Below are 23673 nucleotides of genomic sequence, written 5' to 3' on the forward strand. Positions count from 1 at the left end.
AGCCAAAGCGCCTGACTGGGGCTCCATTTTGGGTTGGCTTTCCATGCTCCAGCCCCAGAAAAGTCAGAGCTCAGACATTGGGAGCTGAAATAGTCATTTTATTAAGAGGCTCCTTAGGGGCAGGGAGGGGGGAGCAGGGTGGGGTGTGGAGCTGAAGGAAAGAACAGCGTGGCCTTGCCCAGGCTCAGACCGCAGGCTTCAGCTACCTCTCAGAGCTGGGAGCGAGGTCTTGCAGGCCCCGACAGGTCTAAAGGCAGAGCAGAGAGGTCAAGGAGCTGAGGGCTTGCAATCGCCCTGGCTTCCCCTCCTCCCTACCTGGGGGTGAGCCCAGTAGAGGCTGAGCAGGTGTTAGTGATAGGTTAGTGTGTAGGGCAGCCTTAAGGGGCCAGGCCCTGCTTACCAGTCCTGCTCAGGCTGGGCTGCGGGGAGCCTCAGGCTGGAAGGCAGAGGACAGTGAGAGCCCAACCCAGAGCCGAGAGGGGAGGGGCAGGGCTGGCCGTGGGGTGGGCGCCTTTGGGTTGGGGCAGCGTGGGGCACGTACCCACCGGGAAGTAGTGGGGCAGCAGCTGCCGGTAGATGTTCTCGTCCTTCTCGAGGAATACGCAGATGATCAGCCGATCCACCTGCGTCAAAGGGGTTGTTCAGCCTGTCTTATTGCTCGGCCCCCTATAGGTTTTTACCTGCCTTGCTCTGGGGGTGTCCCCTCTGGCCCTGACTTTAGAGCTCACACTGAGCCTTCTATAGAAAGGGCTTGGGGTTGTGCTCCCGCCACTCCCTTCTCGCTGCTACCCACGAAGAAACAGGCCTCAAAGAGGGCTGGCACCACCCGGTTGACCCTACGCTCAGCACCCTTGCTCCCGGCGCGATGACCAATGTGGGACTGGTGAGCCGGGCGGTGTTGTGGGTAGCGCCCGCCACCTCACTCCACGGGGCCCAGGCCCCACCTTGTCTTTGTGCTGCTCCAGCCACTCGCGCAGCGCCGCCAGTACCACTTCGGCCGCCGCCTCATTGGGGTAGCCTGGGGGAGGGGCGGGGCGGGGCAGGTGAGTCCAGGTTCTGGCCTGTGCCTGGGCACGCCCACGCCCCGCCGCGCCCTGCGTGTGGGAGTCCACTTCCCACTCCCCTCTTCTTCCTGACCCCACTCACCAAACACGCCGGTGGAAATGCAAGGGAACGCCTGGGACGGGGGAGAGAAGGGATGGGTATATCATCACTCTGCACCCCACTTCCTGCCAGCCTCCTCCCGCGGGCCGCCCCCGTTCCGCCGCTTGGCGACCCTCACCACCGAGCGGAGCCGGTGCTCCAGCAGCAGATCGAGGCTACTCAGGTAGCAGCTGCGGAGCTCCTCAGCCTGGTTGGCGCTGGGCTCCCCGTGGGCAATGGGCCCCACCGTGTGGATGACGTCTGCAGGGGGCAACAGGGTCAGCCGAGCCGGGGTCTCCGCTCCGACCAGAGCTCGCGCATTCCCCCTGCCGGCCTGGGTTGCAGGGGGGCAGGAAACAGCCTTCTCCCCCCAAATTCTGAGACTCCCAGAGGACCCCACCCTTGTGGGCACACGGGTAGGGTCCGAGTCCACACGTGCGCGCTGACCCGCACGCCCATAGCTCAGTGGCCGCAGGAAGCGTGTCTGTGTGGACCCCTACTGAGGCCTGGGCGTCGAGTGGGGGAAGATGCCTCCCCCTCCCTTCAGGCCCCTGCTGTTCCCCAGCTCTTCCCTATCTGCTGCCTGGGATGCTGGAGAAAGGGTCAGGCCCTGGCACTTGAGGTTAAGAAGTGCCCCCTGCGGCTGGGAGACCGCACCCCCTCCTGCTCACTTCCACACCGGTGCCCTGGCTGCGTCCCATGGCTGTGGCCTGTCAGGGACTCACACTTGGCCGGCAGTCGATAGCCACTGGTGATCTTGGCCTTGCCGGTATCGCAGTGCTGCAGGGTCCGGCACTCGTCGGTGAGCAGGGGTCCGGCGGCCCGGTGAATGCAACCGTCCACTACGGGGGAGGAGGGAGTGAGCTGTGCGGCTCCCCGCGTCCCCCAGGCGGTCAGGCCTTTACAGAGAAGGCTGAGGTCCGGGGCTGAATACTCCCAAGCCCAAGAATCCTTTCCCTCGGCTTTGCTAAGACTTCAGACACCGCGCCTTTCCCCGACAGCCTCTGTCCGCTCGCTTCGTCCCGCCGGGAGGTGTTTGTTTCACATCTGGGGAGACCCAGGTGTCCAGAGTGGTTGCAGCTGGGCTCAGCGGGAAGCGGCGCGGGGCGACCAGCAGGGGGCGCGCCCCGCCCACCCTGCTCTTGGGCCGCGCCAGAGGGGCTCGGGCAGGCCGGGCCTCTCACAGCAGAGCCCCCAGCTACCCCGAAGCTCGCACTTTCATGTCTGCCCTGCGCGAATCGCGAACCTCCAACCAGTCGCCGCCACCGACAGGCCTAAACGTCGTCGGGTCCTGCCTCAAAGCCCATCGCCCCAGGCGACGCCCCTCGGGGCTGTATCAAACTCTAGGGCCCACTTTACAAATGAAGAAACCGAGGCCATCTAATTACAAGTGGCAGATCCAACCAGGGGTCTGAGCTTGGGTCCTTCCGCACCGCGCGGGGGTAAACCGGGCGGCGGCTTCCAAGCCACGTGCCGGTGTCTTAGAGCTCCCAACCCTCCTGCAGCCTAAAGAACCAGCAGCCTTCAGCTTAATTGGGGCTTAATTGGGAACGGGCCAGGGATTGTTTATTCGAAGGTGGCTCCAGGGCCTTTGGAGCCGCCCTGGGGACCCCCGCCCAGATAAACAACTCCGGAGCAGCGGGAGGCAGGGAGGAGTCCTCCAGCAGCGGACCCTGGTGAATTCCAGGCTGGTGCCTCATGGCTGCCAGGCTGTCCCTTCCTCCTATCTGGAAATTAGGGCCAGTGAAACACCTTCAGGAAAAGAGAAGAATGTAACACATCTTTGCCGTCGGATTGCACCCCAGGCCTGGATCCGAAGCTCCTCCAACACCAGGCGCCTTATGCTCCCAGTGCCTGGCATCAAGAAAGGACCATAATTTCCCCCATTTTACAGACACACAAACCAAGGCTACTTCCTCCTGTCGCTCCATCCCTCAAAGTCTTGGCACAGTTCCAGAGACACCAGCTGGACTAGACCCCTCTTTTTTCTGCTGTTTCTCTTGTGCCCTGTGGGGTCCAATTAAACCTAATTTTACAAACCTCTCTCAGAGCTGGCACCAGGTGATTTCCCAGAGGTAGCTGTGGGTGGGACAGGGGTTGAAGAACACTGGGAGTGGCTCAGGACTGGTCGTTCCAGCCTCCTCCTCTCCTTTGGGGGAATAAAGACAGCAGCAGCCTCAGGGAGGAGGCAGTGAAACCCACCCAGGACTTGGGAGCAGGTGCTGCAGAGCAGGGGCAGAGCAAGTCTGCTCTGGGTGAGAGCGCATCATGGGTCACAGCAGGGGCCTGGGGGCTGGGCAGCCCAAGAGTTTAAATCCCCCCTCTGTGAGCCACAGCTGTGTGACCCAGGGCACATCACTCAGCCTGTCTGGGTCCAATAGCAGTACCCACTTCATGGAGGGTGTTGGAAGAATAGTTAATTCTTTTATTTTTTTTTCCCCTACAGATTTTAGGATCAAATCCAGGGCCTTGTGCATGCTAGGCAAGCACTCTTCTGCTGAGCTACATCCAGAGCCCCAAGTGAGTTGATTCTTATAATATGCTTCAGCCAGGACTTGGCATAAGCAGAAGTGAGATTGGCTGGCTCTTATTATGACAGTATGACAAATGTGGCATGTTCAGGGAATGTGTGTACACCAGAGGTAGGTGTGCACAGGTGACCATGGAGTGTCGGGTCTTGACTAGCTCCAGTGGTCTCAGCCTCCTGGCACCCAGCTGCTAGTCTCCGGGGGCTAACTGCCCTGCAGGTGACCTTGGCTGGCTGTGGGAGCTGTGCGGAAGTGGAGCTCGGTGAGATCTGTGTCTCAGGGACTTAATGTTTCCTGCAGAAGTGGACAGGCCTGCAGCCAGGCCCTTGGGACTGACCTGGGGGCACAAGGCAGGAGGGAGAGGGTTGGAGGTGGTACTAGCAGAGGCTTTGGGCTGCAGTCCCTCCAGCAACTTCTAGAACAGGGCCAAGCACCCACAGGAGGGATTCCCCTAAAGCAAAGATGGGAGACAGGCCTAGGATACCACCTCTGCTCCACACCCCCAAGCAGGACAGAGCCCTGACTGAGCCACCTCTCCTGCCCAGCCCCTCCCTGTTCACCCAGCAGCCTTCCTGCTCTCCCACCCAGGTGCAGAGGGGAACCCAGCCCTCTTGTCTTTGGCTACAGGCCCAAAGGGCCCACTCCCCTCTACACTACCAGCAGCCCTAGGTTCTGGCCCCCAGGCCTCACCCTGGCTCTTACCTTGGCATTGGCTGAGACTTTCTGAGATCCTGTACAAGGGAGGTATCCTTCCTTCCCGCCAGGCCAGCCCCTGAGCAGCTGGGAAAGCCATGGCCCCCGGGGCTGTCTGGTGGGAGGTGAGGTGTCCCTAATTCACTGGCCAACCAACCCTTCTGCTCTCAAGACCTCTGCCTCCAAAAACCCCTCAAAACTTTCAGCTCAACCTTTCCTGGGGAGATTGTTGAGCCCACTTGGGGGCGAGGACTTTCAAGTATCTGTCCGCCAGGTCTAGCTTTCCTCCGGTTGTGGCACCAGCAGATGCCCCTGAGGCCTACTCTGCCCCCCTGTTGGCCCCTCCTGCTGCCTCCACCCCTCTGCCCCCACCATAGAACCCTGGGCCTTCCACACACTAGGCAAGAGCCCTACCACCAAGCCACGCCCCATCCCCTATTTTATTTATTTTGAGACAGATTCTCCCTAAGTTGCCTAGGCGGCCTCCAGCTTGTGATTCTCCTGCCTCAGCCTCCAGTATAGACCCTGCCCTGGCTTCAGCTGGCTCCTTCCAGCCCTCCTGTGGCCCAGGCCAGGCGCTGGCTTGTTTGAGCCTCCAGCTCCTTGGGTGGCACTGCCATATTTTCTGATTTTGGTAGAAGACACTGAGGGCCAGAGAGAGACCTGGCATTGTCACAGCCAGAGGTTGGGTCGCTGTAATTTGGTATCCTACTTCCTCTAGGACCACTAGATGTCTGTCCCTCTTACCACTGGCCCCCTGCCCTGGCTGGCTGGCCTGGGGTTGCCCCACTTCATTCTAGACCTTCGAGGTGGCCCTGCCCTCATCTGCAGCCCCCCCCCCAATCAAGGGACTTCTTTGGGGACCCTCACCTTTCTCCACTGCCTGACTTCCCCTGCATGGTTGCCCACCACCTTCATCCTGCGGGCTCTCGGCCTCCAGGGCCCCCACCTGGCTCCCTATCCTTCCCTGTCCGGTGGGGAGGGGCAGGGCGGGGCAGGCAGGCTCTAGAGGGGTCACCGCCAAGGCACTGAGGATGAGTTGGCGGCTATTTAGGGTGCTGTAATATTCATGAAGGGAAGATTAGATATTTAAATTTATTCAGCAATAAATGCGTCTCAGTGGGGGAGCATTCCTCATGCTAAACAAACAAGCAAGTAGGGGCTAATTAATTATTTACAGGAACACAGGAGCCTGTGGCCTGGGGAATGAGGGGGGCAGCCATACCCTGCCAACAGGCAGGACACCCTGGCCAGCCCTCCACGGCCATTCCGCCTTCACCACCCTGTGGATCTGGCCCCAGGTACCCCTTCAGGAGTCTTCTTCCCAGAAATCCTGCCACAAGATTGCCAATGACTTTAGGCAAGAACCTGGGCCTTGAGAGCCACGGGAAGAGTGACATTCTGGGAGGTGGCTGAGGGACAAAGACTGAAGGCCAGAGGGGTGTAGCAACTTGCCCAGGGTCTCACAGTAAGAGGCAGAGCAAAAGCTAAGACTAACCTCCATTTTACAGAAGTAGAGACAAAGGCTCAGAGGGGCAAAGCCACCTTCTCAGAGTCACATAGCAAAGCAGGGGTCGTAAGGCCTTTCCTGGGCTCTTGTGGGCCCAGAGAACAGGAAAGACAGCAGAGAGGACAGGTCCTCAAGGTCAACAGATCATGGCCTGCCTCCCCAGGGCCCAAGTCTCCCAGACTCTGCAATGAGGTCACTGGGGCCCAGCGGGGGCCCTGCTTCCAGTGACGTTGCAGCCCCAGCCCCCAGGGACTCATGGGCGGGAGCCTCCCAGCGCTAGTCCCTCTCAGGCTCTTCCACTGAAAGACCCACCGATTCCCTGTCCAGGAAAGACGCACGAGGCACTGGCTGCAAATGCATGAGGTTTATTCGGACACAGACGCCTGTGGGTGCTCAGCGAAACCTCAGCCGGAGCTTTGGTGAGCTGGCACCCCGGGCTTTGGGGTACAGGTCTTTTATAGGGTCAAGGGGCAGGTTTCGCGCGCGCGGTAAGCAACAGGTTTCTTATTGGCTATTTTGAACCCAGCATATAGGTTACCTAAAGGGTAAAGTTATTTTTCATTTTATGTTCCTGAAACAATACCACATGACAGTTACATATGAGCATTCTGATTTTTCTGTTCCTGCTTATTAGCCCCTGTTTATTCAGGCATGCCCTGGAATCTGTTTTTCTGCTCTTTCCCAACCATCCTGTTTTTCCCTTTTCAATCGGTCACACTTAACTGATTATCTGAAAAACACATTGTCTGCAGGTTTGTGACGTGCCCTAATAATTTTGTAACTAAGCCTAAGGTTGCTGGGCTGGGGTCTTTCATTCCCCCCTTTGTCTGGAAACTTGGGAACCAATCATGGTTCCCTCAGTTGGGGGCCTATTTGGGCTGGCTCTACATCTTAGTAAACAGTAATCCTCAGGGGACAGTCTTTAACTTTCCAGACTTACTTAAAATTGACCTCCTAGATCCAACCTGACTCGATTTATCTATCTATATTATCTATCTACTTTTGGCTTTGTTCCCCCCCTAATTTTAGAAACTTTATTGCTGTGTGGAGAAGGGGCGATGACTCGTTCTTGCTGCTTCAGAGCTGAAAAGGGGTGTCGAACATGAGGGGGCTTGAAGACGTTGGGGAGCGACGTGGGGGACGTGAGTTTTCTTTTAGAAGTCAGTTTCATTTGAGGTCTGGTTGGGGAAAAACAGGTTGTCATCTGGGGATGGGTGCTTCTATGAGAGAAACAAAAACCATGAGTACTGAATAAGTGTTGCAGCAGCTGGAACATGTCACTGTACATAAGTTTTCTCACCAGGCTTTAACATCCCCAGTTACCAGGACTGTAAACATAACATTTAACTTTTAGGGTTACAGATGTCCTTTTTTAAGACACAGTTTAATAATTTAATGTCATCTGATCTTGTGAAATCTTTAATTCTGTTATTAGGGCTGAATAACCATACTAGCAAAAACTAAGCCCACCTGTATAGGTTAGAAATAAAGGCCTTAACCTTAAGCTAAAATTACTCTGGCAGTTCTCTTTTGATGGTTATCAGGCATTTCTACATAAGAATCTCTTTTGAAGCCTCCAGTTTATTTATTTATGGAAGTTACATTTAACTATTATTTTATTTAAAATGCCCAGGAATAACTGTGTTTTGGCTTTGACTGTCTTTGCTAAGTGTTCAAGATGAAGCAAGTCAAACTGACCTTTGTTTTTATCTATTGTTAACAGTCAGCTGAGTTTTCTTGGGAGTCCTCGGGAACTTACAGCAGCTTTTCAGATCTGCTAGTGCCATTTGTGCTAGGATGGGTCCAGGCCTTGCTTGACCATGTGGCTTTCCTTGGAAGCATCAGGGATGTCTCCCTTTTCTGATGACCCTCCTCTTCACAGCAAATGCACTGATTGGCTTTCTGTCCTCCACTGGTCTCATTAATCTCCCTGTTCAGGAGGTTATGTGGCCTAGAGTTGCAGAGCCCTTTGGAAAAGTCCCCTATCCCCTGACTCAGACTGACTCAGAGGGCAAAAGCCAAATTTTTAATTTTAAAACTTGATCTTAAACATCTAGCAAATAACAGTCTTATATTAAGAGCACTGGGCTTTAATGTCTATCTCTTTATCCTGTAGGTGATAACTTTTTATCTTACATTAACCCAGGTTGTGAGTTCTTAAATCAGTACCTCTGCAGAACATTAACAGGCAGTCTTTCAGCCATTTTGAAAACTACAAGATAAAATTATCAAAGAGTAAAAACATATTTAGTTCATATAATAGCTACCTTGAATTTTGGCAGAGTTATACATTATAATTTCCTTTTTGAGATCTTAGTAATCTTAACAAAAACTAACTTTTGGACATAACTTTAAATGTACTGAAATCTAGCCTACTTTTTTATAGTCACTTTTACATATAGTGGGATGGGACATAGAGCTTTATTTATCTCAAGTAAGGCGGGGCTCTTTATAAATCTTAAGTACTGCAGTTCTGAGACTGATCTTTACTTTTTAGACATCATTTTACAAAAGCCTACATAAATTGTTGTGAACCTGAGCAAACATAACATAATATCACATCTAAAACATGAATTAAAGAAAGGCTGAAAGCTTTTAACCTTTTGTACTTTTGTGTTTTTCAATAAAACCTTTACACAGATTAGGCTCTCATTAACTTAAAAATATATTTAAATTGTATCTCAGTGTAAAAAGTAACATAGAACTTTACATATCTTATTGATAACAAGTCCAGTTATAGAACACAAATGATATAAATAAATCTCTAACATTTTTTTTAAGCCTAAAATTACCATACAACTTTAGGACACCAGTTTGATATAATGTTCTTTTGAAGCTTTTACCTTACAGACTTGTATACCTGGAAGATATAAACATATTAATGGCACCACAATTACATTGATGTTTTTATATTAACCAAGTTTAGCTTTTAAAGAGATAACATAGCACAGTTTTTTTAAAACAACAGCACTTGTTTAACCAGCTGTTTAATTTTTTTAAGATTACTTGTTTAAAAACTTATACTTATAAGCAACTTACACAGACCTTTTTTATATCATTTACTTAAACCTTTTTAATTATTTAATCATATAGACTTTTATCCAGAAAAATTTATTAAATTTATATCTAGAACCTTTTAGTTTTCTTTTTTATCTGTTAACCTCCTTCTGTTCACATTTTGAAACAATACTTGTAAATTTTGAATTTAAGCAGATTATTTTATAGACATCAACATTTTATTAGAGTTTTTTAACACCTAGAAAAACCTATAAGCTTAATTTTAAAGACATCTTTACTTTTATCTGTTTACCCAATTTAAATTGAACCATTTGAATCACGTGAGTCAAAGATATTTGGATCCATTTTTAAAATATTTTATGAGCGCTCCTCATCTGTCAATTGTCATATCACTACATGATACACGGACATACACACATACAGACATACTGACATATAACACGTAACAAGTGTAACACAATACAATAGCAAAGGCCTTGTTGCTTTCTCAGGTGATATCTCATTGCAATGTTTAAAAACGCCATAGTTAATCAAAAATAGAACTTATCAGAAAAACATTAACTTGTCTGTAGGATCAAAATCATGAGCTCAAAAAAAAATACAAAATTTAAGGAAAAAGCAAAAATCCTAGAAAAAATTGACTGGCCAGTAATTAGTAAATGCCATACAATTTACCCTCTGGTTTAATCTAGTTTGAGTTCCCATAAAAAGACATTTTTACTATTTTTTTTTTTTTATACTAGAAAAACTTGCTCACACAAAACTGAAAATAGGATCTTATTTAATAATATAAAACTACCATCAGAAGAGATCCCTTCAGGATCATTAAGTCACTTTCTTTGTTCTGAAGTTTTTAAAGTAGTACTAAGTTACATTAAATCACCTGGAAAAAAAAATCTTAAAAGAGAACCACACACTACCACTACCTTGTATATCCAAAATTAAGCTTTAAATATTTTCAAGACTGTTGCTATTTAATGTTATTTTAATAAGCCAGACCAACATCTTAATTTAATTTTTTTTTTTTGAATCTTACACACTAAGGGGAACAGATACCAAATCATAATTTACTATCCTTGCCTAAATTAATGCACTGGTACACCTAGTGAAATCTTTTTAGGCTACCCAGTTCAAAATTGATGGAAAAAATAAAACTGAATGATTGGGAGTTACTTGCCAACTTGGAAGTAGAGTTCTTTTAAATTTTTTTATCCTAAGTATTTAAGTTTTCTGGCATGAATTATCTGAAATCACAAACTAAACAATTACCTAACCCCAACTTTTAACTGCAGGATTATGCAATGCTTTAAACTTATTTAGGTACCAGATTGTTACTATAAAAAAATTATCTTTTAGACACACATTTAACCTAGATTATCCCCAAGAAACAATCAGACAACTAGATAAGAAAATATCTCTCCAGGTTTTGAACTTCCATTTAATTATGACTCCTATCAGTGGCACCATAGATTTTCCCAGGAGTGGACCAGATGTTTTTACATAGGGGCAACTATAGGTGTAAAATCAAGGGTCTCAGTGTGACTGACTTTACTGCATTCAGGTGGAGTAATCCTTGCAGTGCAGGGAAAGAATGAGGAAATTCCCCAGAGCAAAGATGGCTCTGGCAGCTGCTGGGAGTTTCTCAGTCTCTCCTTTACTTACAGGATTAACTTCTTTGGATAGACCCAATTTCAGGCAATCTGGCATATCTCCTAACTTTCCAGTAGAGTCAGTTTTTATCTGTCTTAGGTCTTAAAGGGGGAAGAGGGTATGTACTTTGATCGGCTCAAATTTCTCTCTTGACTCTTTTTCTCCTCATGGTGGATCTGTAGACTAAAGAAGCCACCTAAGTGTTGAGGGATATCTACTGGTTTTAAGGTCCCATGTTAGTCTTAGATGGAATGAGAAAGTACAAAGGCAAGAAGACAGACACAAATATCAGACTGGACACAGAGAACGCTGCGCGGCTGGAGCACAAACCGAACGGATTAGGGAGAGGAGGGATACCGTCACCTCCGTCACCCACGAGTACAGTGTACTCTACAGAACATTGGAGGCCCCCCCAGATGGGCCTCCCTGAGTCCCTGGGACGTCTCCCAGGGTGGCAGGGGAGAAGTCTGAGTTCGTCAACTCCTTCTCAAGCTGCCCAGATACAGAGCAATTACGCGTAATCGTACAGACGCTGCGCATGAACAAATAACAATCAGACATAGACAGAGACACACAATGACACGAACTGGCCAGCTTACCTCCCAGTGGTTATCGGGTGTTCCTCGGGCAGGGATCCGGACGGGGTTACAGGAGTTCTCCTGGCTGGCTCGCCAAATGAAAGACCCACCGATTCCCTGTCCAGGAAAGACGCACGAGGCACTGGCTGCAAATGCATGAGGTTTATTCAGACACAGACGCCTGTGGGTGCTCAGCGAAACCTCAGCCGGAGCTTCGGTGAGCTGGCACCCCGGGCTTTGGGGTACAGGTCTTTTATAGGGTCAAGGGGCAGGTTTCGCGCGCGCGGTAAGCAACAGGTTTCTTATTGGCTATTTTGAACCCAGCATATAGGTTACCTAAAGGGTAAAGTTATTTTTCATTTTATGTTCCTGAAACAATACCACATGACAGTTACATATGAGCATTCTGATTTTTCTGTTCCTGCTTATTAGCCCCTGTTTATTCAGGCATGCCCTGGAATCTGTTTTTCTGCTCTTTCCCAACCATCCTGTTTTTCCCTTTTCAATCGGTCACACTTAACTGATTATCTGAAAAACACATTGTCTGCAGGTTTGTGACGTGCCCTAATAATTTTGTAACTAAGCCTAAGGTTGCTGGGCTGGGGTCTTTCACCACCTCCTCGCTGGCCACGCCTCAGTTCCTAGTCTCCGTAGCAAGGCCCTCCTCCCTGGCGGGGCACCCAGGAGGAGAGGCCTACAGTGCCTGGTACTTGGTCACATTGTCACTCTTTCTACAGAGTCGCAGGCCTCAGGCAAGCGTCTGCTGGCCCTCCAAGCCCTCAGGGACTCCGAGACTCAGGAGCAGGCTGCACTGTGGGTGGAGAGGTCCCTGGGAAAGCCCTGCGCAAGGCTCCTGGCTGGGCCTCTGCAGCCTGGGCCTGGCAGGAGGGGCTGCCGAGGTAGCGGCCTGGGCAGAGCCTGGGGAGGGGCACCTCCCAGCCCAGGAAGGCCACAGAGGTCTGGGGCTGGGGGCCGCCTGGGGACCTGGGGCAGCGCACACTGTGGCCCACCCACTGCCCCCACAGCAGGTCTGAGCCTCCCTCTTGGAAGGAGGAAACAGGGAACACCAGGCTGGAAGGGGCCAGGCCCCGCAGGGCAGATGGGAAATGGCCTCCCCTGGACGGTACCCGAGGATCTGGGGCAGATGTCTGGGCTGCTGATTCTCAGCTTCCCCACAGGCGGCAGGCCATGAAGCCTGGACAAATGACCACCGAAGGCCTTGTCCCCTCTTCTCTTCGGCCACCCAGACTCTCCAGTTGTGGCCTCTGTTCACTTCCTCGGGAGCAGGGACTGAGAGGATGCACTTGTCAGACCATCCTCTGGTCGCTCAGTCAGTCAACAAACCTGCACCGGCCCCAGCTCTGTGCTGGCAGGGGCTCGGTCCAGGGTGGGAGCAGGGCCCACTTCGCCAGGCCCCGCCCTCGAGGTGCCACCACGGTGGGCGCCCCAGGGAGAAGATGGATGGATGACAGTTCCACGATGTGATCTGAAATTCATTATGGGGTGAGATCAGCTCCTTAAATGGGGATTTGAAAACATTAGGGCTTCATTATGTACACAACGGCCGTGCTTCATTCATCATGCAAAAATCACTCCCGTTATTAAAAGTCCCCGTGGCAGCTGCATGCAGGGGCTTGGTGGCATCTCGCCTGCTGGGGGCAGGGCACGAGCCCCATGGGCCCGCCTGGCCTACGCTGTGGCCGTGGAGCCAGGGCCAGAGTCCCTGCTAGGGGAATGGTCTCCATCCCTTATCCAGGTGGGGGAGGGAGCACAGCTCCAGGGACCCGGTGCCTCAGCTTCCTCATCTGCCAAACGGAGGTGCCAATGGCGTGTGCCCCTCGGCGCTGGGCTGAGGGCACAAGAGTGCGCGGAGAGGCCCGGCCAGGGCCTGTGGTCCATGCAGTGAGCGCGTAGGACGCTCAGTCACCCTTAGCACCTCAGCATGGGCTGCAGTCAGGCAGGTGCAGGAGGCTGCAGGCTGTCCCTGGGGAAGGGCACATCAGCCCCCTGCTCAACAAAGCATGCCAGGCCTCCCCTGTGCCTGTGGCCGCCCTGTGCAGGCCCAGTTCCAGGGAGGGGACGTCCAGCTGTGACGTCACCAGTACTGGGATGGGGGCAGGCACAGGAGGGAAGCAAGGGGCAGAAAGGGGTGGGGAGAGGCTTTCAGCAGAGGCCTGAAACTGGGACTGAGGGACACAGGGAGGAGAGGTGGAGGCCCTTGGACCAGGGGCCCGAAGGGGAGGGCCCGGTCTGCAGGTGAGAATTCTGGGAAAAACTCTAATGCAGTGGCCTTTTTTTTTTTTTTTTTTTTTGTACAAGGCATTGAACCCAGGGGTGCTTAACCACTGAGCCAGGTCCCCAGGCCTTTATTTATTTATTTATTTAATTTTGAGGCAGGGTCTTGCTAAGTGGCTAGGGCCTTACTGAGTTGCTGAGGCTGGCTTTGAACTCGCGATCCTCCTGCCTCAGCCTCTCAAGCCACTGGGATTATAAGCATGAGCCACAGCCAGCACAGTGGGCCCTTGTGGGGGGGGGGGGGAGTTGCGATGGCCTCTGGGCCTTCCCCTCTGTGCTGAACACAGCCACCCCTCCCCTTCCCAGACAGCCGCAGCCTGCACTCCCACCATCCCGGCCAGGGGCTGGACTGGCTGGTGGAGCCCTGGGCCACCTGCTTCTTCTGAGCCCAGCACGGCCAGGGAGGGTGCTGTGCACAGCCTGGCCTTGAGAGCACCAAGGTGGCCCTCAGGGCCACACAGGCCGCATTATCTATCTCACTGAGCCAGGCCACAGCTCAGCAGCGTGGCCCAAGCTGAACCTCTTCCTGGAGGCCACAGGAAGCGATCGCAGCTCAGCAGCAGGGCTGGCAAGATAGTGCGGGCAGGGGCGGCGGGCTGTGTGACAGGCAGCCCTTGCTTGGGGTCTGAATGCTTAGACACCTCACTAATCCTGTCCATGAATAGCGAATGGGTGGGGGGGATATGATAGGGAGAAAGAGGAGGAGCAAGAGAGGAGGAGAAACGGTTTGAGAGACAAATGGGGCAACCAAGGCAGAGGAAAGGCAGCAGAGAATACCTGAGACGGACAGAGAAGAGCAATAAAGAATGAGTGAAGCCACGCAGGGCACACGCCTGCATCCCAGTGGCTCAGGAGGCTGAGGCAGGAGGACCAGAAGTTTGAGAACAGCCTCAGCAACTTAGTGAGACCCTGTCCCAAAATAAAAAATTAGGGGACTGGGGTTGTGGCTCAATGGTAGAGTGCTCGCCTAGCATGCATGAGGCACTGGGTTCAATCCTCAGCACCACGTAAAAATAAAGGTATTATGTCCATCTATAACGTAAAAAAAAAAAAAAAAAAAAAAAGAGGACTAAAGGCCTGGGGGTATAGCTCAATGTGACAGAGAGAGAGAGAGAGGGAGAGGGAGCCTGAGAGAGCAGAGGGAAATCATGCAGCCGTCCCCAGGTTGTGGGTATGAGGAGGGCAGAGGAGGGGGAGTGCGCAGGGCACCTGGGCACAGCCTGGCCAGAGGCAAATCTGTGCTGAGCACTACCTGCCCTGTGCATGCCCGTAGGTAGCCTCACGGCAGGAGTCAGGTAGTTCCTGAACAACCACACAGACAAACATCTCAACATCAAGGCCCTAGAACACCAGCCACAACAGGCACAGGTGACCATACCCCAGTGTCGAGGACAATGCCAGCAGGCCCCATTAAGTAGAGCTGTGGCTTGGCCAGACAGGCTACCCCAACACAGAGCAGGTGACAGCTGGACAGATGGACAGCAGAGGGGTTCTCAGGCAGCAGCATGTGCAAAGGCCCAGTGCCAGCTGAAGGCTATGAGGGAGGCTCAGCCACCAGGCTTCTCCCAGGCGGGAGGACCCTGGAGCCAGGTTCACAGGACACGCAGGGATGTGCAGCGAGGGCCTAGGAGCCGGGATGAGCACAGCCATTAGGCAGGGGTGTGGCAGGCTGGCTCTTGAGGGTGGGCGGGGTGCTACCCTCTGGGAGTCCCAGGTAGGGAGTGTGGGTGTGGAGTACTGGTTCCCCCCAGCCTGCCTTGCCCTCCTGCCTGACCCTGCCCCACCCCCTGGAGCTGGCCTTTGGGGAGCTGGCCAGGCCCAAGCAGAGATGGCGACAGGCAGGCAGAGGAAGGCGGCCCTGAATTAATCTGTCACTAAAGCTTGGCCGTGGCAGGCGCAGTCATGATTTAGATGAATAATTGAAACGCTCCGATACATTTATTATCCCTTTAGTGCAAAAGTGGCAGAGAAAGACGAGGGGTAATTGAAAAAGAGCGCACAAATCTCCCCGAGAAAGCGGCTCCTTATCGCCAAGTAAACATTTCAGTCCTAATAAACAGGAGAGGCCTGTCGATCCCACCCTGATCCAGGACCCGCCTCCCTCTCACAGTTCAACAGGAGAGAGTTTCAAAGTCTTTTTATGGAGCCAATAAAAGGCTTTCCAGGAGGGAGGTGGGAGAGGGGTGGGCCTGGGGCCAGCAGCTCTGGGGGAGGCCGGGCTGCCCCTGCCGCAGGTGCCCCTCCTGCAGCTGGCCATCCTGCCACCCTTGCCAAGCTCCTATCCGTCCCTCAGAACCCAAGTCTAATGCCCCAGCTGCTGGGAAACCTCCTATCAGACCCGATCTCTTGAGGGCGGAGTCCCATGGCCTCCTCTCCCCACCCCAGACTCACCGGGTGGGCCAGGCCACCTAGCCCCGGCAGCCCTGGGGGCTCTCACCGAGTCAGGGAGGGCTGCAGCTCCTCCTTCAGCTCCTCCTTCAGCTCCTCCTTCAGTCACTGCAGGCTCCTAGCTAAGACGGCGGCCACTGCACCCAAGCCCTCAGCGCAGGGCCTGGGCCCCTTAGGAGCCCCAGCTGCCCCGGCACCTGCTCAGCGTGGCAGCCACGGATCGCCAGCTGTCCCTCCCTTTGCAGGCAGGTGGCCCTGGAGGGCAGGCGCAGAGCAGGGCGGCTCTAGGGGCTCCATCTCCTGGAACCCTGTCCTTGGGGAGGGGACACCCCTCAGGAGGAGCTTCATGCCCACGGGAATTCCAGGGTCTTTAGGCAGTTAGGTGGGGATGCGGCGGCCAAGGGTTGAGGCTGGGGACAGGGGTGGCAGCAGCCATGAGGCAGATCCAGGGGCAGGGGATGTCACAGGGGCCTGTGCCTGGCTCCATTTTAGCCAGCGGCTGGGCAGGCCCCCACCAAACGAGGCCTTGTCCCCATCACAGTCCCCTCCCCGCCACCCCACCTTGTTCCCTTGTTCCCATCACATTAACAGAGTGACAGCCCCAGCGAGCAGAGCACTTGGCGGCTCCATAAATCTCTGCAGCGTTAAAAGGCTGGACTCAGGGCCCACTTCCTCTGGGCGCCCCATCCGTCAGGCAGTGGGTCGGCTCCAGCCTCCTCTCACCCCCAAGGCCGCAGGGGGAGCCAGAGAGGCTCCCGTGATGCCCCAGGCTGCCAGCGCAGATGGCCCACGACTTCCCAGTGTGAGGTCACCACCCCTTGCTCTGCCTAAACCCACAGGTTCTGGCCCACCACCCTCCACCCTCGGCGCTGTCCCCGCTGTCCCTGCGGTTCATCCGCCATTCGACACACACGCTCTAGGCACCTACTACAGGGCCAGACCCAGCTCTGGAGATTCAGTCTTTCCTTCTGGGGACGGGTGACAAGGAGCATCTGAACCTGAACCGTGGCGTGTTGGAAGGCGCTACCTGCTCCGGGAGAACCACACCAGAGCAGGGCGAGGGGCGGGGCGGGGCGAGGTGGGGCAGCCAGGGAGCTGCAGATTCAGCTGGGGGTCAGGTGGGCCGCACTGGGAAGGCGGGCATTGGCCACTTGGACCTCTGCAGGAAGAGCCTTCGGGGCAGAAGGCCGGTGGGTGTGGCTGGAGCCCAATGGGAGGGAGGGACGTGGGGGGACAGTCTGGAAGGTGATGGGGACCTTGCGGCACAAGGACCTAGGCCTTGGCTCTGATGGAGGTTCAGAGAGGAAGAGGAGCTGACTTCTAACTGAGACGCCTCCTGATGTTCTGACCCCACCTTCCCAAGTGGAGTGGCTGAACCCAGCTCCTTGCTGGCCTCTGAGGCTCCTGCGCCAGCCCTGGCCTCCCTGCCTCCGGGCCAGGCTCCAAGGACCCTGCTCCACGTCCTTCTTCCCGGTCTGCGCTGTTCCCTCTGCCTGGGACACCCCTCCGTCCTCTCTTCCTGGATGCGCTCCCACCTGCCTCTCGCTGGTGCCAGTGACACCTCCTACAGAAGCCCTTCTGGTGCCCCAGCTGAGACAGGTGTCCCTGACCGCTGTGCCCCCCCGAGATCGCCCTGGGTGGTGGGGGGCTCTGTCTCTGCCCTGTGAGCTCAGAGGGCAGGGACGGCCCACTGATGTCCAGCAGTGACTGTCCTGGCACCCAGCTTGGGGCCAGCACACAGCGGGAACTCGGTCACCAGGTGGTGACTGAGGGGACACAGGAGAGGGTGCTGTGGGTGCAGCTCGGCAGGCGCCAATCAGCCACAGCCCCCAAGTCCTCCCAAAACAGGCTGAGAGGGCCTCTGAGTGTGTGCCACATCCCCTCCCGGTAGCTGTGACCTCCACAGGGACAGCTAGAGGAGAAGCCGGGAGGGAGGGGACAGTCTCCAGCCACAGCAGCCCCCCTCCTGGCTGGTCCCCCAGCTCTCAAGCTGCTCTTATTTATTCCTGACCTCCGCTGCCCCTTTTATTTTCCCCCTTTTAAAACCTGGCCTGGGCCCCGCCACCACTGCCGTAAACACAGCCCCCGGGATTTATCCGGCGTCGCATTAACCCCTGGCCCCCGGCTCACCAATCATCCTGCCGCCTGCTCAGACAGCGGCCGCAGGGCCAGCAGGGCCCAAGCCGCTGAGGGGCTCTGGGGCCTGGTGGGCAGTTGATGGGACGAAGCCACGGAGGCCCCCTTACCCTGGGCACCCACTGGCCTTGGCCCGCATCCCTGGCCACCAGGCCCCCCTGACCTCTGACCTCCTGCTGGCCACAGTCCCTGCTCCCTGGTGGACATCAGTAACAGTGAGCGACCAGTGCCCTAGGGCCTCAGCTGTGGGCGGAGCGCCCCTGACTTCATGAGACCTTGTCCTGGCTGCAGAGCCACCTGGGTCACCAGCGCAGGGCAGAGATGGTCACGTCACCTTCATAGGTGGGGACCCGGGCCAGTTGGCACAGGGCTTCCCGAGGCCACATGGCAGAGGGGTGCAGCACTGGCCCTGGTCAGGCCCTCATCAGAGAGCAGGGGGCCTGTGCTGGGAGACTGGGCTGTCCAGGGTGCCCAGCTGTGGCGGAACCGGGCCTCCAGCTTGCCTCGGTGACAGCAACTGGCCTGGCCGAGAAGCAGGGGCAAGGAGACGTCACCAGGCCACCCATCCCCAGCCGAGAGAGGAAGGTCCACTCACCACCTCCACCTCCAAGCAGGGAGCTGTTGGCTGCAAGAGAGAGAGAGAGAGAGAGAGAGAGAGAGAGAGAGAGAAGGTCAGTGTAGAGCAGCTTGGGGACAGGGGGCTGTGGGGACAGGGAGGGGGTGGCCCATCAGAAGCCTGTGCCCTCAGGCTCTAGGCACAGGGCCTCCCAGCCCGAGGAGGGACAGATGATGGTGGACAGGAGAGGGGCCAGGAGTCCTCCCCCATGGAGGCTCCTAGTGGACCTGAGGTTAGTAGGGTGACAGCGATGGGGACACAGGCCCCGGCTCACCCTGAGCAGCTGCACATGGGTGCAAGTGACAAGTGCCAAGGGTCTTTCCAGGCACCGTCCATTCACCCCCAGTGTCTCCTGAGGCCCGTCGGAGGCTGGCCTGACGCAGGGTGGGGAGGACAGGGAAGCCCTGCTCCTGCCCAGAGGGGCCACCAAGGGACACAGACTGGAAGCCACCAGGAGCAGCTGTGCCACTGCACGTGTGGTGGGTGCTGCCTGGGAGCCACCAGGACTGGCTAGGCCCAGGGAGGGAGGAGCGCCCATGTCCGCCTCGCCACGTGGAATCAGGCGGGACAGCCCCCTCCTGGGGTTGGGGTGAATGTCGAGGGACAGGGAGCCCCCTGCCTGGACGAGAGCAGACCACCAGGCAGAGCAGGTCTGAAGGCCTCCACCTTCCAGAGCAGCCCGGTCCACCCGCCTCTGCTGGGCTGGCTGTCTCCTCCTGCCTCCACCAGGAGGCTGGCAGCCCCTCTTCCGGAGTGGCAGAGCTGGGCTGGTCAGCGCCCCCAGCCCGGCCTGGCCTCCCCCTCCTGGCCCCACAGAGTGCCTCTGTGCTAAGCAGGGGACTCGGTGCCAGGGAGCAGGTCCAGTGAGCAGGCCCCAGGTGGGGAGGCCAGCCGGGCCTCAGCCCCCGGCTCAGGAGGCCTGGCTCCGTGGGGCCCCGTCCGTCCCCACCTCACCGCCAGGCCTGGGGGCACCCTTGTGTGAGGCTCCCCCCGGCTCTGGCCCTGGGGCCGAGTGCGGAAGCGATGGACGCTGCTAAGTGGTGTCGGGTGGCTCCGAGTGGCTGGTCTCCCAGACCTGACAGCTTTTTGCTTGGGGAATAATTAATTCCACAGCCTGAAACCCAGGGCTGCAAGACGCCACGTTACTGCGAGATTAATACAAGCAGCTAATTAAGATGGAGAGGCGAGGACGGCCCCGCGCTTCCAGAACAGGAGCGGGGCCGCGGGAAGGCAGGGGCCAGTCAGGCCAAAGCGTCCGCGGGGGCGCAGCATGGTGGCCCCCGGGGGCTGTGGGCAGGCCGTGGGGGGCTGGCTCCCGGGGCGTTGGCGTGGCCTGTGCCCCAGGAATGCACATCTCCGCCCCCCGCCGGGGAGAGCGTCTTTCCAGGTGCAGACTGAGTGCTTGGCACAGGTGACCCCATTTCCCATCACAGCTCGGCCACGGGCAGGGGCTGTTGTTCCCAATTTACAGAGAGGAAGACCAAGGCCCGGAGCTGTCCCAGTGGCAGCAGCCGGGTCAGCGCTGGGTCTGACTGACTCCAAGCAGGCAGACCCCAAGGGGGACTGTCAGGGCGGACTGTCTCCACCCCTGCCAGGCCTAGGGCCTGCCTCTGCCAAGTCCTGTCCAACAAGCGGTGGGCCCTGCCACATGCGGCCTTGACCCTGTTCCTGCCCCAGCAGATCTGACCGCAGGGATGGGGGCGGGGCCGCTGGGCAGCTCTGCCCAGGAGCCAGCGCGGGAGGACAGTGCGGTTGGGGGCCCAGGTCCCGCTCTGGGCTCCCCCGGCCCCGGGGGCTGTGCCGGTGGCTGGCAGAAGCTGCCCTCCTGGCCTCGCTCACCTCCCCCAGCACCTCTCGCTCTTAATTAACACCGGCTGCAAACGAGCTGGCTCCTGCTCAAAGGGGACGCAGAGCCAGAGGGGTTGGCAGCCAGCCCTGAAGGGACAGGAGGGGGCGCTGACCTGCTGTTCTGCAGGCCCCTGTCAGGGGATGGCCAGGCCGCTGCCCGCACCCAGCCCCGCCGGGGTGGGCTCGGCCTATGGCAGCCAGCAGGTGACCTGCTGAGGCCGCCCAGCCAGGGGCGGAGTAGGGAGTGCGCCTCTCCAGGGGAGGCCTCCACCAGGTGGTCGAGGCCAGGCCAGGTGGCCTTATCGGCCACGGGTGTGAAGGGGTAGGGAGGCCCAGCACCGGGGTCCCCTGGTCATGGGCATCCTGGGGGCCAGTCTGTCGTGTCCCTCTGCCAACCTCAGATGGCCCATGGGTGAGGGTTCTGGTGTCCTTGCCTGGTTCCCTGAGGCTCCAGTCTCCTCTCCCCAGGGACCTTAATGACCAGCCACACAAGCCCCGGAAGGCTGTCCCCAGTCCCCCAGGGGGCCAGGCTGTCCAAGGGAAAAGGCCTGGAGGCTTCAGGAGGACAACTGAGAAGGGCACAGTGCCACAGCTCCAGGAGGTGGTCCCTGGGTGTGGCTCCCACCCTGAAGCAGGGCAGCTCCGGGCACTGCAGCTCCCAGACGCGGCCTCTGGCTGCCCTTCCCGCCTCACCTGCCCTGGGCCCCCTCTGCCCCCCAGGCTTTCCTCAGTTTGGTTTGAGGCTTTAATCACAGCTGGACCTCCACCCTTTTTTCAAACGGGGAACTGAGGCTCGCGGTGACAGGGAAGGGGAGGAGGTGGGCTCCGCCCAGGAGGGCGGCCTGTCACGGCCCATCTTCTTCACGCTGCACGCTTCCCATCTGAAAGGAGGCAGGGGACATGTGACCAGCCAGTCCACTCCAGGGCCCAGACCTGACCCCAGCAAACGGGTCTGTGTGTGTGTGGATCAAACCACGGCCACACGCGTGCTAGGCAAGGGCTCTACCACTGAGTTTTGCCCCCACCCCCTTTTGATTTTTATCTTGAGAGAGTGTCTTACTCTGTTGCAGAGGCTGGCCTCGAACTTGTGACCCTCCTCCCTGACAGGTGTGCACTGTCACACCCAGCAGTCACTTGAATTTTAAGATCCAAAACTGAAGAGTCAACTTGCAGAATAGGTATTTGGTTTATCGTGTTCAAATCAGTGTTTTGATCAGAAATTCATATTCAGTAATAAGAATAAACAAAAATTAATTTGTGGGGTTTTTGTTTTGTTTGGTACTGGGGATCAAACCCAGTGACACTTAACCACTGAGTCGCATTTTCTAGCCCTTTTTATTTTTTATTTTGAGACAGTCTTGCTAAGTTGCTGAACTTGCAATCCTCCTGCCTCAGCCTCCCTCCCTCGAGGCTGGGATTACAGGCATGTGTCCCTGTGACAGGGCCACATTAGTTTTTAGCTCCTGCAGCACTAGCGGTTGGCTCTGCCCAAAACGCTCCAGTTCTGATCTGCAAGAATATGTAACAACTGGCATACTCTAGAAGCAGAGTCCTTTGAAAATTATTTAGCAAGATGAACAGCCTACTCTCTAAATAAAGAAAGACTGGGCGTTGGGCATGCACCTGTGTTCCCAGCTACTTGGGAGGCTGAGGCAGGAGGATCACTTGAGCCTAGGTGTCCCAAAGCCAATCTAGGCAACATAGTGAGACCCTCTCTTCAAATATGAGCCCGTGTGGTGGCACATGCCTGTAATCCCTGCAGCTCTGGAGGCTGAGGCAGGAGGATCACAAGTTCAAAGACAGCCTCAGCAATGGCAGAGGCGCTGAGCAATGCAGTGAGATCCTGTCTCTAAATGACATGCAAAATAGGGCTGGGGATGTGGCTCTGTGGTCAAGCACCCCTGGGTTCAATCTTTGATACGAAAGAAAAAAAATTCCAGGTAATTGGCTAATAAGGACCAGGTGCTGAGAAAGAAAAACACCCATTTTGAGCCTTAAGGCGACCCCGGGGCAACCTATTTCATATGTATTTTCATTAAAGACTGAAAAGGAATAAGCCCTCGGTCCTCAATTTTGTCCAGGAGCATAAATTTCTGAAGAGAAGCACTGCGGCTGGATCGTCACAAACAACATATTCAAATTTCTAACCGCCATTGGTATTTTTTCTGGCTGATAACTTGAAAATGCAATTCTCTGAGATCTCGGAAGTTTACAAATACTGGACAGCAAAAGCAAGCTGTCCCCAACACGGGGCACCCAGGGGGATAGATCCAGAATCCTGGGGGCTGTGGCTGGGGCTCGGTGGTAGAGCACTTGCCGGGCATGTGTGAGTACTGCTTAGATTCTCAGCACCGAATATAAATAAGTAAACAACTAAACCCCCGAAAAATCTAAAATCCTGATTAAGGACCAGACAGAAATGACCACTACCACCGCCCAACAGAGCTAAGGAACCCCTGGCCATGGTTACGGTCACTAGTGCACATTTGAGATTAAGCTGAAAGGTCTAACCGGTCACCCTCTTCATGCCAGTTATACCTCTAAGGAGTCCGCGTGCTGAATGGCGACCACTCTGGTGCCGTGGACAGGTGGCCCCTCCTCAGCAGGTGGCTCCACGGCCCCCTCTACCTTTCAGCCGGGGTCTTTGGCCTCCGGGAGGGGTGCAGTGAGCCTGGTGAGGTTGACTTGGGGCCCTGGGGAGGCTCAGGGCTTGCTCAGGTCGGGTGGGGTGCAGGTTCCCACCTGGCACCCCACCTCGAGGCTCTGGAGGTGCCCCACCATCCCCACAGGGTCGAGGTGGTCCCCTGCCTTGGATGCGACCCTGGCACACCTCCCGGGGCTCCGTTAGCTGGCCCTGAGCCCAGTGTGGCCCCTGTGACGTTGACGGGCCTTGGATGCCAGTCATTGCTGCCACACATCCTCTGGAGCCCCTCCCGCCACCATCTGCTGCTCCTGCAGTGCCCTCCGCCAGCCCCCCTGCCCCTCTGCCTGCGCCACGCCTTCCCAGGCCCAGGCCCAGACTCCCGCGGCCCCCGGCCCTTGTGGCTGTCCCGGGGGTGGGCAGGGCGAAGTCTCCCCAGTTTGTGCCCCAGCTCCCGGCCTAGTTAGGACCTGGCAGGTGGCCACTGCCCAGTGCGAGGGAGACAGCTAGACCCACGTGCTTGGCCACTGTCACTAAAGGTTAGAGGAGGCCCAGGAACAAAGGCGACACAGGCCCCTACTTCACTCTCTACACGAAGCTTTGTAATTGAGTGCCAACTGTGTGCAGGG

At 55.7% G+C, this 23673-nt stretch overlaps 1 protein-coding gene across 3 annotated transcripts in view; it reads right to left on the reverse strand.

Moving 5' to 3' along the window:
• Nucleotides 1-77: 77 nt before the first annotated feature.
• Macrod1 (mono-ADP ribosylhydrolase 1) overlaps nt 78-23673 on the reverse strand; it is a 141998-nt gene continuing 118402 nt past the window's right edge. Inside the window, exons 4-11 of one of the 3 annotated variants that reach the window (XM_076847436.2) lie at nt 18535-18564; nt 1869-1985; nt 1283-1404; nt 1147-1177; nt 945-1018; nt 542-623; nt 401-436; nt 78-247 (exon numbers count right to left, since the gene is read on the reverse strand). In XM_076847436.2, coding sequence (XP_076703551.1) covers nt 432-436; nt 542-623; nt 945-1018; nt 1147-1177; nt 1283-1404; nt 1869-1985; nt 18535-18564 — 461 coding nt within the window. In that variant the 3' untranslated portion in view covers nt 78-247; nt 401-431. The remainder of the gene's footprint in view (nt 248-400; nt 437-541; nt 624-944; nt 1019-1146; nt 1178-1282; nt 1405-1868; nt 1986-18534; nt 18565-23673) is intronic. The other 2 variants (XM_076847434.2, XM_076847435.2) reach the window with 2 other exon arrangements.

This window comes from Callospermophilus lateralis, chromosome 2, assembly GCF_048772815.1.
Source record: "Callospermophilus lateralis isolate mCalLat2 chromosome 2, mCalLat2.hap1, whole genome shotgun sequence".
Lineage (NCBI taxonomy): Eukaryota > Metazoa > Chordata > Mammalia > Rodentia > Sciuridae > Callospermophilus > Callospermophilus lateralis.